We start from the raw sequence: 19,363 nt of genomic DNA, 5'->3' as shown, positions 1-19,363 counted from the left end.
TATCAAAGTAGAAAGCTTTCAAACTGCCAAGGAAGGAAATCTGGTTCTTAAACTAACACAGGGCCTTTTTGTTAGCAGCACCGGTCACAGAACTGAAAACCAATTTACCTGCCTGGCTAGAGCCAAAAGCGTGAAGAAGAAGACAAAGAAGGAGATGGCTCCCATCGTCTTGGGCTCTTTCAGCACTCCAGGCCTACAGATGGGGAATTAAGGAAAAGAGAATTTTCTCCTCTACCAGAATCTTCAACATAAATTCCAATTTGCAAATTATGCAAACAATTTGCTAATTATGCAATCAGCCACATTCATCCTTGAAATTGCCTACCACGGCCAAAAGAGAGTTTCCTACTAGAGCCACTGAATACTTTGGCCTCAGCATACTTGCTCCAAGACTCATGGAAGATAAACCTTCACCTCTAATCCAAAAGCCCATATTATACAGACGCCTTTTAAAAGTGTTGCTCATGTGTGGGCATATCGTCATTCCTCATAAATGCCTCCTTGTCTTTAACGACTGACAAATGTGTTTGAGCAAGAAGATATTTTATAAGTCCCACTGTGAAAAAGCCAGTCGAGGCACATTTCATTTAGCAACTCTGCCTGGAATTGCAATGCAGATGTTCTATAATTAAACTTTTTTTAAAAGGAAACTCATACGGTTAGCTTACTTAACACATCCTGTTTCAGAAACTGATCCTAGATAAGATATTGCCGACGAAACAATTACAGGTCACCGTAATGTGTAATGTGGACAGGGAAACACCTAGGCAGCAGTGTGAAAACAGTAGAGTAGCAACTAGTCTCTCCTATTTTTATCCTGCCTTTCCTTGAAGAAACTCAGTGTAGCGTACATGGTTTCCTTCCACCATTTTCTCCTTATGACAGCCCTGTGAAATCAGGTACGCTTAGAGAACATGACTGGCCCAACAACACCCAGCGTACTCCAAGACAGAGGATTTGAACCTAGTTTCCTGGGTTCTACTTTGAACCCTAATTGCTATGACACCGTGCCTGCTAACAAAAGAGGGTCCCTCTTTTCTTTGAAGCAATAAATAGAACGTGAGAAGAACCTTTATGGATTATGCCATTAAAGGTGAATGTAGGCGACCATCTTGTTTCCCACTGTGGCTACACATATGCCTTTTGGCAGCCCACAAACAGGGCATGAAGGCAGTTGCCCTCCTAACACTATTGTTTCTCTAGAGAAATACTGCCTGAAATCATGGAGTTTTCATTCAGTATGCTGTAGCATAGTGGTTAAGTGGTTAGGCTGTGGATCAGCATTCTGCTGGTTTGAATCCCACTATTGCCATGAGCTCAGCAAGTGGCCTTGGGGAAGCCACTCCTCTCAGCTCAAGCTCCCCGGCTGTATTGTGGGGATAATAATAACACTGGTCTTGTTTGCCACTCTGAGTGAGGCATTAAGTGGTCAGACTGCAAATCAGCACTCTGCTGGTTCAACTCCCACTATTGCCAGGAGCTCTGCAGGTGGTTTGGGTAAGCAACTCCTCTCAGTCCCAGGTCCCTACCTGCATTGTGGGGATAATAACACTGATTTTGTTCACTACTTTGATTAGGGCACTACTCTGTCCAAAAGGGTAGTATATAAGCACACAGTTATTATTATGGCTAGCAAGAGCCCTGTGGCACAGAGTGGTAAGCTGCAGTACTGCAGCCCAAGCTTTGCTCACGACCTGAGTTCGATCGTGGCAGAAGCTGGGTTCAGGTAGCCAGCTCAAGCTTGACTCAGCCTTCCAACCTTCTGAGGTCGATAAAATGAGTACCCAGGTTCCTGGGGGTAAAGTGTAGCTGACTGGGGAAGGCAATGGCAAACCACTCCGTAATAAAAGTCTGCCAAGAAAACGTTGTGATGCAACGTCCCCCCATGGGTCAGTAATGACTTGGTGCTTGCACAGGGGACAACTTTACCTTTACTTATTATTATGGCTAATAGTTATCACTAGACCAATTTTACATGAATTGATCTCAAATCAATCTAGCAGTAGTGAATTCCATATTGACTACTGTCCTGAATAAATTGGCAGTAAAGTTCACTAGAGTTTGGAGGGCATGTCCTTAAAATAGAAGAAGGGTCTTTCTTTTAGGGTCTTTTAGCACTCCAAGTCTACATACAGATGTCAAATCATCCCAGTCTTAAACTGATGTGGTTCTCGAGGTGAGCTTTTGCCAGCCTCATCTATGGGTTTTGATCTTGCCTTTTCCCACTCTCATGCATGATTATTCTAAAAAAGAACTTGAGTTATTTGCAATGTAGGAACGTAGGCACCCAGGTTAACCCATAGCGAGTCCCTCTACCCCACCCCATACAAACACACACACCAGACAGGATTCTAAAGCAGTTTAAACCATGCTTAATCTCAGACAAAGCAAAGATCACGGATCCCATTCATTCTACAAAGTGCACATTTCTGGCTTATTCTGCCTCAGTGTGCCTGTGCAAGATAGTGGATCTAGTATGTGTCCTATTTAAAACCAGGGTCTGTACTTGGCTATTATCATTGTAAAGGGGAAAACATGCTTTTAAAAACATGCCATTTAAAATGCTTATAACCGGGGGGGGGGGTGTTTTCTAGGGGTACACACCACTATGCAGTGCTCATACCTCTTTCCACGGTATCAATATTTCTTTTAAGCTGCAGGCTGGGTCCTCAAGGCACTAAACATCGGGAACACTGGCACATCTTTGTTTTTGTTTTAAAAACATTGCTAATGCCAAAGCTAGGAACCCCATTTTGAATAGCAAAACCAAGTGGAGGTTGAGTAGTTTAAAGGAGAAGGTTGGCCCCCATTGATGATATGAGGCCAGCAGACCTCTGTCAATCTGTCATAATCCAAATTAGTGAGATGTGCTGCAAGTACTAAACACCTGAAAACAACTGAAATTTATGTTCTTAATATTTCTCTTCTGTTATCCTGACGCAATTCATATTTTAAATACTAAAAAGCAAACCCCAGTGAAAGATTAAATGACACCTAAAGATAACAACAACCAGGTATGCTCAGCTTGGGGTTGCCAGGCCCCTTACCCTCCCAGCAGAAGCGGGGGGCAGCATTTTCCCTTTTGTCACTCCTTGCACATGCATTTTGCAGCGGGCCAATTTGAGCCCCAAACAAGCCCATTTGGGGCCCAAATCGGCCCTCTGTGAAGCGCAGGAGCACTCTTGGAGGACATGATGACATCATCACGCCACCCCAGGAGCATACAAAGGAAGTCTGTTCCCCTGGCCCCGGGGTGGTGGTAGGGGGTGGAGAGAGGAGGTGGAATCCCTAGCTCAGCCCACCCTTTAGAAGAGCTGGGTAGGGCAAGCCTGCCTGGGATTTTAACCCCAGGTTAAATCCCCGTTCCCTTCCCTGCACAACCCTGGAGTGACCTGAGTCTTCATGAGCCTGTAATTTATATTTTCTGGATGGACCAGAGAGGTGTGACTTTTGTCTCATCTGTGAGTGAGAATCCCGGCTTCTGACAGGAGACTAAGTCCAGTAAACCCTGGCACCTACATTTGGTTGTCATGGGTAATTGGAGGTTGTTTTTAAACAAGGAAGCTGTGTTAAACCCAACTTCCTTCATGGTACACTGCACATGAAAGGGAGGGAAAGGCTGGCAGGCACAGACTGGTAACAAGATGAGTTTGCATATTCTTGTGTCTTAAAGTAAATGCTGAATATGGCTCTATTGTAATCAATCAAACACAGGTTGGTCCATCAGCAAAGAAAAATCCCAAACCTGGGCTAGTCTCAGAAGTTCCCTTACCACTCAGTTGAGAGCCAGTTTGGTGTAGTGGTTTAGAGTGGCAGGACTCAAATCTGGAGAACTGGGTTTGATTCCCCACTCCTCCACTTGAAGCCAGCTGGGTGACCTTGGGTCAGTCACAGCTCTCTTGGAACTCTCTCAGCCTCACCCACCTCACAGGGTGATTGTTGTGGGGATACTGATAACTAGAGATGGGCATGAACCAGAAAAAAACCGAACCATGTGGTTCGTGGTTCGTCAAATTTCACGAACCACAAACCATGAACTTTCATGAACCTGCCTCCGGTTCGTGAACCGGTTCATTTGGTTCGTGAAAACGTCACATCCAGGTCAGAAAATCATCACTTTCGGATCAGCAGAAGGTCACTTCAGGTTCAGCAGAAGGTCTGCAGGAAGTCCATCCCCTGTTGCCTAGAAAACCGATTGATTGGCACCAGGTTGTCTGCAGTGATGAACAAAAATCCGAACCAAATGAACCAGCCTAAAGTTCACGAACCACGAGTCGGCCTGGTTCATGCTTAATTTTGGTTCATATTTCACTTTGTGCCCATCTTTATTAATAACATACTTTGTAAACCACTCTGAGTGGGCATTAAGTTGTCCTGAAAGGTGGTATATAAATCAAATGTTGTTGTTGTTATCTGATGCCATCTAAGCCATCTAAGCCATCTGCTACTGCTACTTCAAGGTGGTTATGAATTCCTCGAGGGCTACTTACCTCAGGGCTGTTTGGTTGGGGTACAGACGTGAGACATAGCAGTCGGAGAGCCACGAATGGGTGTGAAGGAACAGCACGTTGTATACCACGAGGCAGAGGGTCAACATCGTGAGCTTGAGCTCAAAGTTCATGTGCAGGAAGAGAGAACACGAGAGGAATCCCAAGATGCAGCAGTAGATGTAATACTGGGAGGAGAAGACAACCAGGCCAGAAAAAGGCAAGAGACGGGCAGTTAAAGAAACCCATACATCCTAAGCACATGACAAAGAATGCCAAAGAAATTCCTCCTGGCATACTTACTGGCACGCTGAAGAGAGAGTTCATCTGAATAAACTCTTGTTTGACATACATGACCACTGTGGTGGAATTTTGCCGTTGCGAGGAGCACCAGGGATCTGGCATGAAGAACTGAAGATTTGCAACAAGAGAGAGAGTTTTAGAAGAGATTGTGTTTGGGGGAACAAATAGAACCATATAGAATCCATGCTGGACCAGGTCTCCAGAAGTGGCCAGCCACACTCCTGTGGGTTGTCTACTAGCAGAGAACATGAAGATAAGCACCCTCCCCATTTGCTTCACTTCCAGCACCTGATATTTATTGGCATACTGCCTCTGAGCATGGAGGTTCTATTTCACTATGATGGTTCATTGCCATGGACAGTCCTACCCTTTGCAAATTTGTCCGGTTCTCTTTTAACACCATTGTCAGGCCTGCTATCCATAGTGACTCCATGTTGTATTCAGATGCTTTCTCATGCTGTGTTTTTCCAGTGTTTTTCTGCCCACAGGTTCGCAGACAGCCAGCTGTGTTCCCAGGGAAACAGGAAGGCCTTATTACTAGAACTAGGCATCGTCCTTGGAGGAGGATCTCCCGCGTTCCCAGGCTCCGACTGTAGCCGGGCAGTGGGGGAGAATTCTGAGGGACGGTTTGATATATTGCCTTTTGTATCTAACAAGTCATTCTCAACAAAGCTTCATGGTCAGCCGGAAGCTTTGATGCCTTTGGACTAATTATGGACACTTGTACTATGAATGTAATCTCTCAATAAAGAACCTTTTGACTCAAGACCTTGGATTTCTTGCAGCAAGGGGCTGGGAGATGAGTTCAGAGTAACTTGAACTCCATAAACTGACAACCATCTAAGCCTTCTGCTACTGCATCTTGAGGCAGCAAATTCCATAAGTTAATAATGACTATATGCGGGACTGTGCAATGTGCGCTGCTACCCATTTTTAACTGTTTATTTTTGTGTTTTTTAAATTGATGTGATCCGCCCTGAGCCTGCTTGCGGGGAGAGAAAACTACACACTTAATAATAAACAAATAATACTGAAAGTTCTTCCCCACCCGCTCATGTCTGTCCTGAATCTACTGTGTCTCAGTTGCATTGTATCATCCCCCACCAATTCAGAAACCCGCCAGTCATCTCCTATTTCAAGTCCATCCAACTCCACCTCTCCCAAAATACTCCCAATAGATTTGACCCTCTCCAGGCTAGTACATACACCTAGTTGAATCAAGGGGGTAAAACTTTTCCTGGACACTTCTGGCTGCAGGTGGAGTATGCTGCGTGTTTGAATGCTCTCACAAGAGTGAAAAAACCCTCTCTTTGCAAATAGAAAAAAGAGTCTTTGGGGAAGAAAGCTATATTGAACCTCTCTTATTAAGAGATTTTTTTTTCTCCTATGTAGAGGAATAATTTTTTTGATCTGTTGATAGAACTTTGTAAAAATTTATCCCCCTTCACTCCACCCTGATCTGCAGCCTGAAATGACGCCATTCCTGAAAATCTCTTCCGTTTGATTCTGATAATGGATGGATAGATCTTCCATGTGGGATAATTAATCCAGAACAACAGCCATCAGACTTGGGGCTCACTAGAAAGCATTTCAGCCGTCACTGAAAGTGTGTGGGGGTGGGGGAGTAGAGACCAGCCCTCCCCACATTGAACATGAATGCCAAATCTATTCTATTTTCAATAAGGTGAACATGCGAAGCTGCCGTATACTGAACTGGACTTTTGGTCCATCCAAGTCAATATTGTCTGCTTTGATTAGCAGCCGCTCTCCAGCATCTCATGTAGTCGTCTTTTAAAGTCCTCAGTGCCTGATCTTCTTTTAAACTGGAGATTCCAGAGACTGAACCTGGGACATTCTACATTCCACGTGGATGCTCTTCTACTGGCCACAGTGCTTTTATTTTTCAGCCTGCATCCCAAAGAGTATTACCTCCCAACTTCCCTCCCCATTCTCCTACTTGCCAGGCCAGAATCTCTTTCCATAGACAGTCCAGATGGCCTCATAGCAATTCCCACACCGCCCTCGAAGATCCAAACACTGTCGTTCTCTCTTCCCAGCCCCAATTCTTTCTACCCCAATTCCACGACCTACCAAATTCAGCACCGCCATGGTGAGGACAACAAGGATCGTGACGATGCCCAGGGAGACACGGAGCCACGGCTGGGTGCAAACTGCAGCGGAGATGGACGGCACCCAGTAGAGGGCCTTTGGACCCTTCAGGAAGCACTTCTGATGCAGACAAGGAGTGAAGAAAGAGAAAGAGGCACCTGAGTCAGCTCAATTATCATTATCAGCATTGATGTCTTTTTATGAGTAGCTGCTCTTACATCTTAGACAGAGAGTCTCTCTACACAAGAGAGGGATGGGGATGCTCAAGTGAAAGATCTTACACTTGTTCTCCCACTGTGGATACACATGCACTGCTAGGGAGACAGAGTACACTTGTATATAAGACCCAGGGCTGGATCAACGAGGGGCAGGGGGGTAGTCTGCCCCCAGTGCCGCTAAAGAGGGGGCACCAGGTGCAGCTGCCAGCCCCCGGGAGCGTGCCAGTGGCAGTGCGGATGGCTGAGCAGCCACCCACAACATTCACCTGCCCTGCAGGATAGGGAGTGCGTAGCAAGCCGGCCACACCCTCAGCGGGGCAGGTGAATGGCACGGGCAGACTCCCAGCCACCTGTGCTGCCACCACTCCGCTGGTGGCATGCTCTGCCCCTGCGTGATGATGTCACGCAGCGCCGAGAGCACAGACTTGGGTTTCCCTGGGCACTGGCTACCCTAGATCTGGCCCTGATAAGACCACACAGAAAGTAAGTCACTTAAGCATTCCCGTGTAAGATGTCTGGTGTAGAGAGACTCATAGAGACATTGTGGTAGTAAATACTCCAAACAGAGCCATGACAATTGTTATGCATTCCCAAGTGGCAAGAAGCTCCAAGGGCAAAGGTTTCAATCAGGAGTCACTTTAGGCAAAACCACAGACTCACTCACAATAATTAGGCAGTATAATCATAATAATACAAACAGGGGTCATTTCGTAGAAAATGAGCTGGAGGAACTCATTAGCATAGCTCATTAGCATAACTAATTAGCATATGCCACGCCCCTTGACATCACCAGAAATGTGTCATTGGCATAACTGATTTGCATATGCCACACCCCCTGACATCACCTATCCTGGCTGTTTTGGACCCAATCCTCGCTATTCAGTGCCGAAATTGGGCCCAAAATGGCAAAAAGGGGCTGAAAATGGCCAAAAAGAGGCTCAAAATGGTCAGGATCGGGCCACTGCTGAGCAGGAAAGTGATCCACCACCTGTCAGAGGCCCAATCCGGGCCATTTCGACCCCAATCCAGGCCGAAATGGGCCCAAAATGGCTGAGAGTCAGGTGGGTGGGGCTACCTGACATGCGACTTCGTTGGGGAATTGCCGAAACTGCATTCCTGCACGTTCCCCCTCAAAATGAGCCCTGAATATAAATAATAATATAAAACAGATCAAAATGGGTAGCCGTGTTAGTCTGTCTGCAGCAGTAGAAAAGATCAAGAGTCCAGTAGCACTTATAAGACTAACAAAATTTGTGGTAAGGTATAAACTTTCGTGAGTCACAGCTCACTTCTTCAGTATAAGTGAGGTGTGACTCACAAAAGCTCATACCCTAGCACAAATTTTGTTAGTCTTATAGATGCCACTGTTCTCTTGCTCTTTTCTACTAATATAAAACAGGAGTTTTGAGAAATTTAAAGCACAGCCTGTCTAGGTAAGAAAGAGGGATTGAACCCTCACTGACCTTACCTTAAACACACACACACACACACACACACACACACACACCGCCACTTGTCTCTTTGCCTCGGCTGATTGTCTTTTAGGAGGGGGACATTAATTCCCATCTCAGAGCCTCACCAGGAGAAAACTGTTAAGATGAAGCATTTTCGCTTCCCTTTACACAAATATCTCCTATTAACAGAGGCCCAAAGAGGTTTCCTGCAGCGGTGACCCAGCCATCTCGGCTTTGCAGCCACAAAGTTTCTCCACAGGCATGGCCACAATGTGAGAGGAAGTTGCTGACATGGAGAGAAAACATGAGCTGACTTACTGCCAGGTGGCCAGCAAAGCAGGTGAGGAGGAGGAGGATGAAGAGGAAGAACGAAATTCCATAGGAGACCCCCAACGCAACTGTCCTAAAGGGAAAGAAAAGGCTGGGCACTAGGTGTGCATGTATTTGCATTCTTAAATGACCACAAACCACACACAAAGTCTTCCTTACTTGTAGGCCACGAGGATCTGGATGAGGAAGTTGGAAACAAAAACCAGGAAGGTGCAAGCCGTGTAGTAGTTGAAAGACGGAAGTGCCGAGAGTCGGTACTGGGGAGAGTAGCAGAAAAAGAAAAGGTGGTCACTGTGAGAAACTCTGACCGCAGGGGCCAAACGCTGGGTGCATCTCATCCTGGTTATTGTGGGTCCAGCTCCCCCGCCCTCATTCCTGCCAATCAACATTCAAATCTTCACTATGTCATGAAACTCACTCGGTGGCCCTGGGCCAGCCACTCTTTCTCATATGAGTCTACCTCACAGGGTTCTTGTGAAGATAGAAGAGAGGAGATCCATGCACCTTCCCCACCTCATGTATTTTGGAGGAAGGATGGGATAAAAAAGCAAGAGAGATCAGTGGAGGATGACCCCATGTATACCACCTAGAGATTTTTGGAGAAACGCTATGAAACAAATAAGAGTCTCTATAGACGAGACATCTTACACGAGGATACTCGAGTGAAGAGAGACACAGTGTTAACCGGGAAAGGTAAACAACAGAGCAGAAGGCTTCATCACTTTCACTTCTCTACACAGAGCTGGGAGATCGCTCCTGGGAGGGTTTATTTCTTCTTTGCCTCCCCCAACCGGGAGCTGAAATTAACACAGCCTTCAGGGAGGAGACCGGGAAAGAGGAAATTAACAAACCCTCCACGGAGCAATCTCCTGGCTCTTGGTAGAGAGAGGAAAGTGACAAAGCCTTCTGCTCTGTTTCCAGGCTAACATTGCATCTCTCCTCACTTGAGCATCCTCGTGTAAGATCTCTCATCTACAGAAATTCTGACCTAGTTGGCATGGCTGAGGTTGGCTGGGCAGGGAGTGTGTTTGTTTCGCGTTATCTACTCTTTTACTTTCATTTATACATTTTCTGTTTTTAATTTTTCCATAGAAGCATTGCCTTCAGGGGATAGATCAAAAGGGAGCCCCAAAGTCCAGCATTTTGTGCCCAGTGGAGGCCTTGAAGGTGCTTTATGGAATCTTCTGCTATTGGTTCTGATTCTCCAAGGTATATTGCATCTCAATATGGAGGTTTTTTTATCAGATGCCTTGGTTAGGAGATAGGCCTTTCTTCCGTCCATTTCAACCCAACATCTCACTTAAATCACAAACTGGATCATAATTTTTTAATTTTTTTTTCTATATATGTTATTTCATCAGACTTTTTAACTGCTGCAATCCTCCTTTTTTCAGCTTCCTTCCTTAAACAATAAGCGACCTGGTTTATTTGTGTGTTCAAAAAGTTTCTGCTTCATGAAGCTTAGTTTCTTCTGCATTTCTTCAACTTGTAACAAGTTCAATTGATTTCTTAATTGCTTCATTTCATTTAAGGTTGACTTCTCAAGAGATTTCTTATGTTGTCCTTCCAAATTGAATAATAAGTTTAATGGATCAATCCCCCAAATGTGACAAAGAATGAGAGAGCCTTCCCTTTCCCAGGGCCAATGCCATGAAATGCATACAGAGTACAGAAGAGATATCCAGCCTGGGCCATTTCCAGATGGCTTACCTGCCTCCGGAACGTTGCGCCATCTTGTGGGGAAAATGCAAAATATCGCGTTTTCTTGCACGAATTTTGCACGACGTCACGCGACGTCACACAAAACTCGCGCGAGAAAACACGATTTTTCGCATTTTCCCCGCAATATGGTGCAACGTTCCAGAGGCAGGTAAGCCATCTGGAAACGGCCCTGCATGAACTGAGATTTGGAGATTTGAATTGGGACATTCAGCAATACTAAAGGAAGAAGAGAAATCATGTGGTTGATCCTTATCATTCTTGGTGAAGTGGTCACCTCAGATCACCTTAGTGATCGCCTTAGCAAACTGTTGCCAGTGTCCCTGGTTGTACTGAATGTCCAAAAGTTATCCAGGTGAATTCAGCCCTCAAACCTAAGCAGGCTCCCACTGGAGAAAGTCTAACTGATCTCAAAGGGACTCTAAGCAAGAACATTTCAATTTGCAAAAATAAACACCCCCAACCCAGTCCTCTGTGGGTCACCTCCTTCTCGAGGGATCGCTCCTTGAAGTACAACGTGATGCGGTTCAAATCTTCAGATTTCTTCCACTGTCTACAAAGGGGATGGGGAGAACAAGAAAGGAGAAGTTTGGCTCTGCACTCTATTTCCATCTGCTTTCAACCATTCCCCTTGAAAAAAAGGGTCCCATTAGCCCAGGCATTCCTCACAACTCACAAATTCACAGGAAATACAGAAGACATTCACCTCCACCTGCCACTGCTTTCTGGGTTGGGCCCTTCACACTGTTCTTTCCGATTGCCCCTTCCCCATTTACTTCATTCCCAGAAGGGATGTTGAAGTATGCAGATTTTCACACTTCCAGAATACTGAGACACGACAAGCCATGCTAAGCTTGCCAACGTCCAGGGGGGGGGGGCGTAGTTCTTCCAGAATCACAAGTATCTCGAGACTACATAGATCACTTCCCCTGGAGAAAATGGCGGTTTCTAAGGGTGGACTCTATAACATCACATCCACTATAGTCTCTGCCTCCAAATCTTCAGGAATTTCCTAACCCAGTGTTAATGATAAAATAATAACTGTGTTTATATACCACTCTTCCAGACAGATCAGTGGCCCACTCAGAGCAGTGAACAAAGTCAACGTTAGTATTATCCCCACAATACAGCTAAGGAGCTGGGGCTGAGAGAAGTGGCTTACCCAAGACCACCTGCTGATTTCATGGCAGTAGAGGGATTCGAACCAGCAGAGTGCTGATTCACATCCCAACCATTTAACCACTATGATAAGTAGCTATTAGAGTTAGCAAGCCCAAGCCATGCCCACCAACATTCTTCATATTGAAGATATGGCAGGTCCTTCCTCTGCAATCTCTGAGCATCCTATCTCTGCTTTCTTCTCCCTTTTATCCCATGTCTCTACTTTCCTTCCTTCCTTCTACTCCCTCCCTCTTTCTCCCCCACCTCCTTCCTGCTCCCCCCACCCCCCACATCCTTTTTGATCTAAGAACCCACTTTTGTGAATTAAGTTGTTCAATCAGTTGGAAGAACTTCTCATCCACGCCTTCCAAATCTTCATCTGGGCTTTTAGGGACACGACCCCTGAAACACAATCAAGAGAAGAAACTCAACAAAACAAACAGGAATTGTACAGTGACCAGGAGAAGCCTAACTGAACGTGCAAGTCTCACCTCTAAGGGCAAGACAGAATCACTTTTGGCCCAGAAGGAAATAGAAGCTTAGGAAAATGCTTGATCCAAACGCTCAGAAAGTTGAGGCATTGTGCCATAAAGCTGTCCACTGCCAACATGAGAGATGGCAAAACCAACTGGTTCCAACTCTAAAACGTTCTAGTAGAAGGTTCATCTAAATCTTGGTCCATTTACCAACAATATCCTTTTTCATACTTAGTCAACTTACGGTGACCCCTGGTGGGGTTTTCATGACAAGAGACTAACGGAGGTGGTTTGCCATTGCCCGCCTCTGCAACCCTGGTCTTCGTTGGAGATCTCCCATCCAATTACTAACCAAGGCCGACCTTGTTTAGCTTCTGAGGTCTGTCAATATCAGGCTCACCTGGGCTATCCAGGTCAGGGCTCTCTACAACTGAACATACTCAGTTTCAGTGGGTTTGGATAGCCCAAGAGCATTCTGTCATGTGGCATGTGCCTTGAGGCCTACCACATAGCAGAGTGCTCTGAGACAACCCATTTCCACTGGTTGGTTTCTTGGAATAACAGGAGACTTATGCTGCATGTGCTTTGAGGTCAACCACATTGCTGAGGCCACTGGAAGTGTGACAGATCCTATTTGGTTTCCATTACTTCTGGAATTTCAGATCTATCACTCAGTTGTGGTTGTAGAGAACCTCAGTAGCATTTCTAGTGTATAGAACTGGGGTGCACAAACATACTTGTTCAGGGATGCAACGTCAGTGCTCAAAAACTCAGCATGTTCTCACTGGGACCAATAAAACTTTGCGTTTTTTGCCACTCCACCCCATTGTGAGAAGCCTATTTTGCCAACGGCTCATTCCTCCTCCAACCCAAGTCCTGCCTTACCTTTCCAAGGTCTTCTGTTGGTTCAAAGACCCCAGAGAGAGCTCCTGTAAGGAGAAGAACATACGTAGCTGCCTTATACCAAGTCAGACAATTGGTCCATCTAGCTGAATGTTGTCTATTTGGATGGGTAGCGTCTCACCAAATAAGATCCTTTGCAAGTATCTGAGGGCCAAGCTACAAGTGACGAATGACACTTGAATGGCAAGTGGATTGAGTGGAGGGCAAGTGAACAGGGAGAAATACACTTGCCGTTCAAGTGTCATTCGTCACTTGTAGCTTGGCCCTAAGATCTTTTAACTGGAGATACCAATGACTGAACCCTAGACTTGTTCTATGCAAGATTAGGGGACAGTCACTGAGCCACGGCTCTTCCTAAATCAGCTGAAGTACCAGGTGAATCGATATGGGGAGGAAGTTCCATAACCAAGGTACTGCCACAGCAAAGCTCCGTTCCTCAGGAACTGCCCACCATCCCTCGGAAAGTATGGAAGAAAGGAGGGTCTCTGCTGAAGTTCTCAACAAGCGAGCAAATTAATATGGGGGTAGGAAGGCCTTTAGGTACTCGTGTCTTAGGCTAACAACACTGTTCGGGCTGCCTGAGACTCAACATTTTTATTTGAGCCCCAACATTTAAAAAAAAAATTCTTAGATGCCTCGTACTTTTGTTTCTTGCTTTTTAAATATATATCTATATATTATTCCATTTTTTTTAATTTTCCTATACAAACATTATAACAATAACAAACTTAGAAGTAATAAAAAATTCTCTTAACAGCATGAGAAAACATTCACATTTAACAGTCGTAAGTTTACAGTAAGAACAAATAAGAACTAACAAACAAGCAAGCAATCTTCACATCTCTAATTCCTATTTACATTTTCTGTTTGGCCTTAAAATAAAAATATCTAAGGTAGTATGTAGAGTTATAAACCATAATCACAGATAAGCCATAGAGTAATAAAGGTCTAGCTTCAATGTATCTTTAATCACATTCTCTTCTTTAGTTAGGTACTCTAAAACTGGGAACCACTGTTCAAATAGGTAGGATTTGTGGTGTGGGTTTTCTCTTTGAGCTATTTGATCCTTTCCTGCTTCACTATTTCTCTTTCCCCAAACACAGTGACCACAAGGCCCCTCACACCTCATGGAGTTCATTTCTACTCCATTCCCCCACCAGCGCTGCCCACCACATTCCAAGAAGAAACAGGCTGTGTGATGCCGTGGTTTGAATTAAAGACCAGGACGGGGAAAACAAGAATTCAGAGCCAAATTCAGCCATGAAGCTCTCTGAATGACCTTGGGCCAGTCTCTCTCTCTCTCTCTCTCTCTCTCTCTTGCTCTCGCTCTCGTTCTCACTCTCTCTCGCTCTCAGTCTCGCTCTCTCTCTCGCTCTCAGCCTAAACTCTCTCACAGGGCTGCAAAGAATAAGAGGAGAGAATAAAATGGAGAGAGGATTCTCCACAGTGCCCTAAACTCTCTGGATGAATTATGGAATAAAAATATGTGATAAGTGACCAGATAAACCATTTCCTCCAAATTCTGCTACTATGGTATAGTATTTGAAAAACAAGGAAAATTCTCCTCTGCCTCTGACCAAGACAAGAACAGCAGTAAACACCTCCTTTGGCAACATTTTTCTCCTCATATTTTTGTTCAGTACTTGTTGACCACGTTAAGAACTGCCATTATTCTGCTACACAGCTTTCTTGTAAATGCCTGCCTGTCAACATTGATGCATTATGCTGCAACAGGCCCTATGCTGACACAGCCAGATGGGCATTGGTAAGATCGCCACCTGTGGGACATACCGAGTGGTTGTTCCTGACAGATCCTGCTGAATCTGGGGGGTTGTCCAGGTGTTTGAGGTTGGCAAAGGGTTTGGCTGCCCCCCAGGACTCCAGGTAGCGAGTCATCCGGACGGAGGCCCTCATTTTGTAGCTCTCACTGGACACAGGTGAGAGAGTGTCGTGGGTGCTTTCTTCTTCTGCCTAAGCTCACCAGAAATGCAAAGAACCTAAATGAGCAATAAATTCCATCCAGCCGGCTCCTGCCCCATATCCAAGGTGGCACAGAATGCCCACCAGTGCAATCGCAACAGGCATGAGCAGATTTTCAAAATAATGCATTTTAACATACACTGTTTCTGGTTCTCATGGACATGTTGAAAATAAGCTCAGAAGCATGAGCCTTGATACATCACGTTTCAGAGAGAGGTGCAGAATTTAACTTGGATCTGTGCCTTCCCAGGATCTTCCCCTTCTCAGAATTAGGATCAACATTATGCAAAACTAAGGAACCAGCATTTATTTATTTACTTCATTTATAGTCTGATATTCTCTCTGAGACTGAAGGCAGATTACATTATGCCATTAAGAACAATGCAATCAGAGCAGTATAATGCATGCAATCAACAATACGTAGCATAGTGGCTAAGAAAATGAGTGGCAATCTGGTTTATACACAGTTCAAATCTGGCCTCTCCTTTGAGATACTGAGATAGAAACAAAAACATAGAGCTGGAACATAGAGATGTAGAGCTGGAAGTAAGACAGGAACATAGAAACAGAAGAGGTTCGTAAGGGTCATCTAGTCCAACCTCGTGCACAATGCTGGAAATTCACAGCTCTCCCCCAACCCCACCCGAGCTTCAGTACTACTGGTACTGACACAGGGATACCAAACAACCATGTTGTAAGGAGGACAACCCAATAGTGTGTATGGACAGCTTGGACCACTTAAAATGCTAACTGTTATGACAAAAATACGTACTTCCCTCTTCTTCACCCGACCCTCTCAACTAGAAGATATTTCATATGAAACAAGACATGCAGAAAACTGCTGTCACAACCCATAACAGCTCCTCACCCTTGGGTCAATGACCAAAAAGGTTCTGATTTTGTTCTCCCTCAGGTACGGGTCACGGGGCCAGCAACAAATTTCCTCGACTGCATAGACACCATCCAGGTGCGACAAGGTGGCCTCTGTGATATGGACACGGCTGAAAAAGAACGGTACCCATGTGTAGTTCTGAATGTAAGCAAAAGGGGGCAGCACCAGACACAGTGATGCAGAATTCTCCCATACATCCTCAGAGATTCACATCTGGATCTGCTGTTCCCCCTCCCCTCCATTCTGCCAGACAGTCCCTATATACAAGCACTAGAGGGCAGTCTCTAACTATTATATTCTTGGCCAGGGGCAGAAGCATAAATCCTCCCAACGTACAGAAGAGGGATCCATTCCTGGGCATACGAAATAATCTCCCTGTTTATTTTGTTGCTTTCAGGGATTAACCAAGCTATGCTTGATAAAGCTATGCTGTTTAGCTTTCGTTGACTGTTGGGCTAATGCAATGCTGAAAATTAATCTGTAGCTTTCCCAATATAGAAATACCACATTTTGCTTAACTTCCGCTTTCTGCCCTGCAAGAAACCCATTTAGAGAGAGAGTGTGTGTGTGTGTGTATATGTGTGTGTGTGTGTGTGTTCAAAGGGCAGGAAAACCCTGAAATCTGTTTTAGACCCAGATTGCACATGTCTATTTATAATAATAATAACAACAACATTCGATTTATTTACTGCCCTTCAGGACAAGTTAACACCCACTCAGAGCGATTTACAAAGTATGTCATTATTATCCCCACAACAAAACACCCTGTGAGGTGGGTAGGGCTGAGAGAGCTCTAGAGAGCCATGACTAGCCTAAGGTCACCCAGCTGGCTTCGTGGAGGAGTGGGGAATCAAACCCGGCTCTCCAGATTAGAGTCCAGCGCTTTTAACCACTACACCAAACTGGCTCTCTTATCTAATATTATTGTATCCAAGGAGCATTATGCATGGTTCTCCCTGTCCCATTTTAACCTTACAAGAACCCTGGGAGAGAACGGCCCAAAGTTAGACTACAAGCTTCATGGTAGGGCCAAGCTACAAGTGACGAATGACACTTGAACAGCAAGTGTATTTCTCCCTGTTCACTTGCCCTCCACTCAATCCACTTGCTGTTCAAGTGTCATTCGTCATGTGTAGCTTGGCCCGTATAGGATGAGGATTTGAACCCAGGTTTGACACTTTACTTATACCACTATAATGTGTACGCCTCACAAGCTCTTTTTTCTGAGCAAATCTGCCCGGTGTTGATTGAAAAGAGTAGTTGCCAGGAGGGTAACTTTTCCTCTATGATCCAGAGGAGTTAGCCGTGTTAGTCTGTAGTAGCAAAATAGTAAAGAGTCCAGTAGCACCTTTAAGACTAATCAATTTTACTGTGCATAAGCTTTCAAGAACCACAGTTCTCTTCATCAGATGAATCTAACAAAGAGAACTGTGGTTCTCGAAAGCTTATGCTACAGTAAAGTTGGTTAGTCTTAAAGGAGCTACTGGACTCTTTACTATTTTCCTCTATGCACAGTTTTGAAAAGACCAGCCACTCCCGAGAACTCTTATCAGCAGTAGAAAGAAGGTAAAAACCATAGAGAAGGGTCTTGCCTTGTGAACTTTCCAGAACTAATGACAGCACTTGGGAGGGGGGTCAATTTGCATAGGTGAAATTGTATTGGGGGAGGGGGGATTTAAATCCCAACTTCCTGCAATGTAAACCCCTTTCTGCATCAATCTGTCAGCTTGGCCCTAACCTACCGAATGAAGCTGCAAACCTCTTCCTTCCATGTTACAAATGACATCATGCCTTTAAATATGCTTCCCTTTTTATATATCGCATGCAATTCCTCCCCCAGCCCACCAGAGGTCAGCGATCAAGTACAAGCACCACTACGCAATCCTCCCCTCCGGCCCTGCTTGGGAGCATCCCTGCTCACCATCTCGCGTCTCTCACCCTGGCACGCCTCCTGCTTCCATGTGATTGGCTAATGTCACATCATCTGACCAGACATCATACTGCCACTTCTGGAGTCCAATCACCCCACAAAGAACGTTTCCTGAGTGGACCCCAACTCTCATGTTGATGTCCACGCCAGTGGCATCACGCAGCTTCCTGTGGAATGATGCAAAGCAGTTTAATTTTATTAAAATATCTTTCCCAGCCGACTAATGAAAAACAAAATTACAGAAAGAATCTGAGTGTTGACAAGTACATGTTTTGGCTCTCGTTGCACATATTTGGAAAGTGGAATTCAAAAAAGAATGAGTACATTAATAAAATTAAAATAGCCTTTGGCAACAGTCTTGTTTACTGAGTTATACTCTCCTTACAATGGGATAGGACATCATTAACACGCACATGCACACACCCTGCTAAGCGAGCAGAAATTATTCATCGTCCTTCCTCTCTCTAGGTGCTAAGACCCAACACTCTATTTTGAACTTCCACATACAGCAAAACCAGGGCTTTTTTCTGGGAAAAGAGGTGGTGGAACTCAGGGCCAAGCTACACATGACGAATGACACTTGAACGGCAGGTGGATTGAGTGGAGGGCAAGTGAACAGGGAGAAATACACTTGCCATTCAAGTGTCATTCGTCATGTGTAGCTTGACCCTCAGTGGTGGAACTCAGGACTCAGTGTTCCACGCTGGAGCAGCGCAGAGGGCAATCTAAACTCCCCTCCGTCTGGAGATCAGGGGGTGGGGCCACCAGCCATGTGACCATTTTCAAGAGGTTCCGGAACTCCGTTCCACCATGTTCCAGCTGAAAAAAAGCCCTGAGCAAAACTCAGGGCCAAGCTACACATGACGAATGACACTTGAACAGCAAGTGTATTTCTCCCTGTTCACTTGCCCTCCAATCAATCCACTTGCCGTTCAAGTGTCATTCGTCATGTGTAGCTTGGCCCTCAGATTCTGCCTCCGACATCTCCAGTTACAAGACCTCAGGAATCTGGCCTTTCCCTAAGGTTCTAGAGAAGCATTCAGGTGAAATTATAGATCTGATCTACAGTTCCCAACCAAAGTTATCCCAATTAATCCCAATTAATCTCCAAACTACAAAGATCCTGCAGGAAATGGCAGCTTGGAGGGTAGAATATATGGCATCACATCTTTACTGAGCTCCCCTTCCCTTCCTTTGGCATTGCCCCAAATCACCAGAAATATCCTAAACCAGAATTGGCAATCCTAGTTTGACCCAGTATAAAAGCTACTTCAAAAATTCTAATAGTCTTGCTTCCTGTTGCTCTCGGCTGCCCTCTAGGGCTCATAACATTGCACAGCACAGTCTTAAGCATTTCCCCCATAAGGACTAAGAACTTTGGGCCAGTTCACATGATACACT

General features: G+C 45.1%; 1 protein-coding gene across 1 annotated transcript in view; it reads right to left on the bottom strand.

Moving 5' to 3' along the window:
* ADCY4 (adenylate cyclase 4) overlaps window positions 1-19,363 on the bottom strand; it is a 53,714-nt gene that overhangs the window by 16,192 nt on the left and 18,159 nt on the right. Inside the window, exons 9-20 of the mRNA XM_054995426.1 lie at window positions 17,971-18,129; window positions 16,009-16,141; window positions 14,952-15,131; window positions 13,143-13,186; window positions 12,097-12,183; window positions 11,104-11,173; window positions 9,061-9,158; window positions 8,890-8,974; window positions 6,882-7,019; window positions 4,791-4,898; window positions 4,491-4,675; window positions 109-193 (exon numbers count right to left, since the gene is read on the bottom strand). Of these exons, the coding sequence (XP_054851401.1) occupies window positions 109-193; window positions 4,491-4,675; window positions 4,791-4,898; window positions 6,882-7,019; window positions 8,890-8,974; window positions 9,061-9,158; window positions 11,104-11,173; window positions 12,097-12,183; window positions 13,143-13,186; window positions 14,952-15,131; window positions 16,009-16,141; window positions 17,971-18,129 (1,372 nt within the window). The remainder of the gene's footprint in view (window positions 1-108; window positions 194-4,490; window positions 4,676-4,790; window positions 4,899-6,881; window positions 7,020-8,889; window positions 8,975-9,060; window positions 9,159-11,103; window positions 11,174-12,096; window positions 12,184-13,142; window positions 13,187-14,951; window positions 15,132-16,008; window positions 16,142-17,970; window positions 18,130-19,363) is intronic.

This window comes from Eublepharis macularius, chromosome 12 (genome assembly GCF_028583425.1).
Source record: "Eublepharis macularius isolate TG4126 chromosome 12, MPM_Emac_v1.0, whole genome shotgun sequence".
Taxonomy (NCBI): domain Eukaryota; kingdom Metazoa; phylum Chordata; class Lepidosauria; order Squamata; family Eublepharidae; genus Eublepharis; species Eublepharis macularius.
This window is presented reverse-complemented; position numbering and strand designations above follow the sequence as displayed.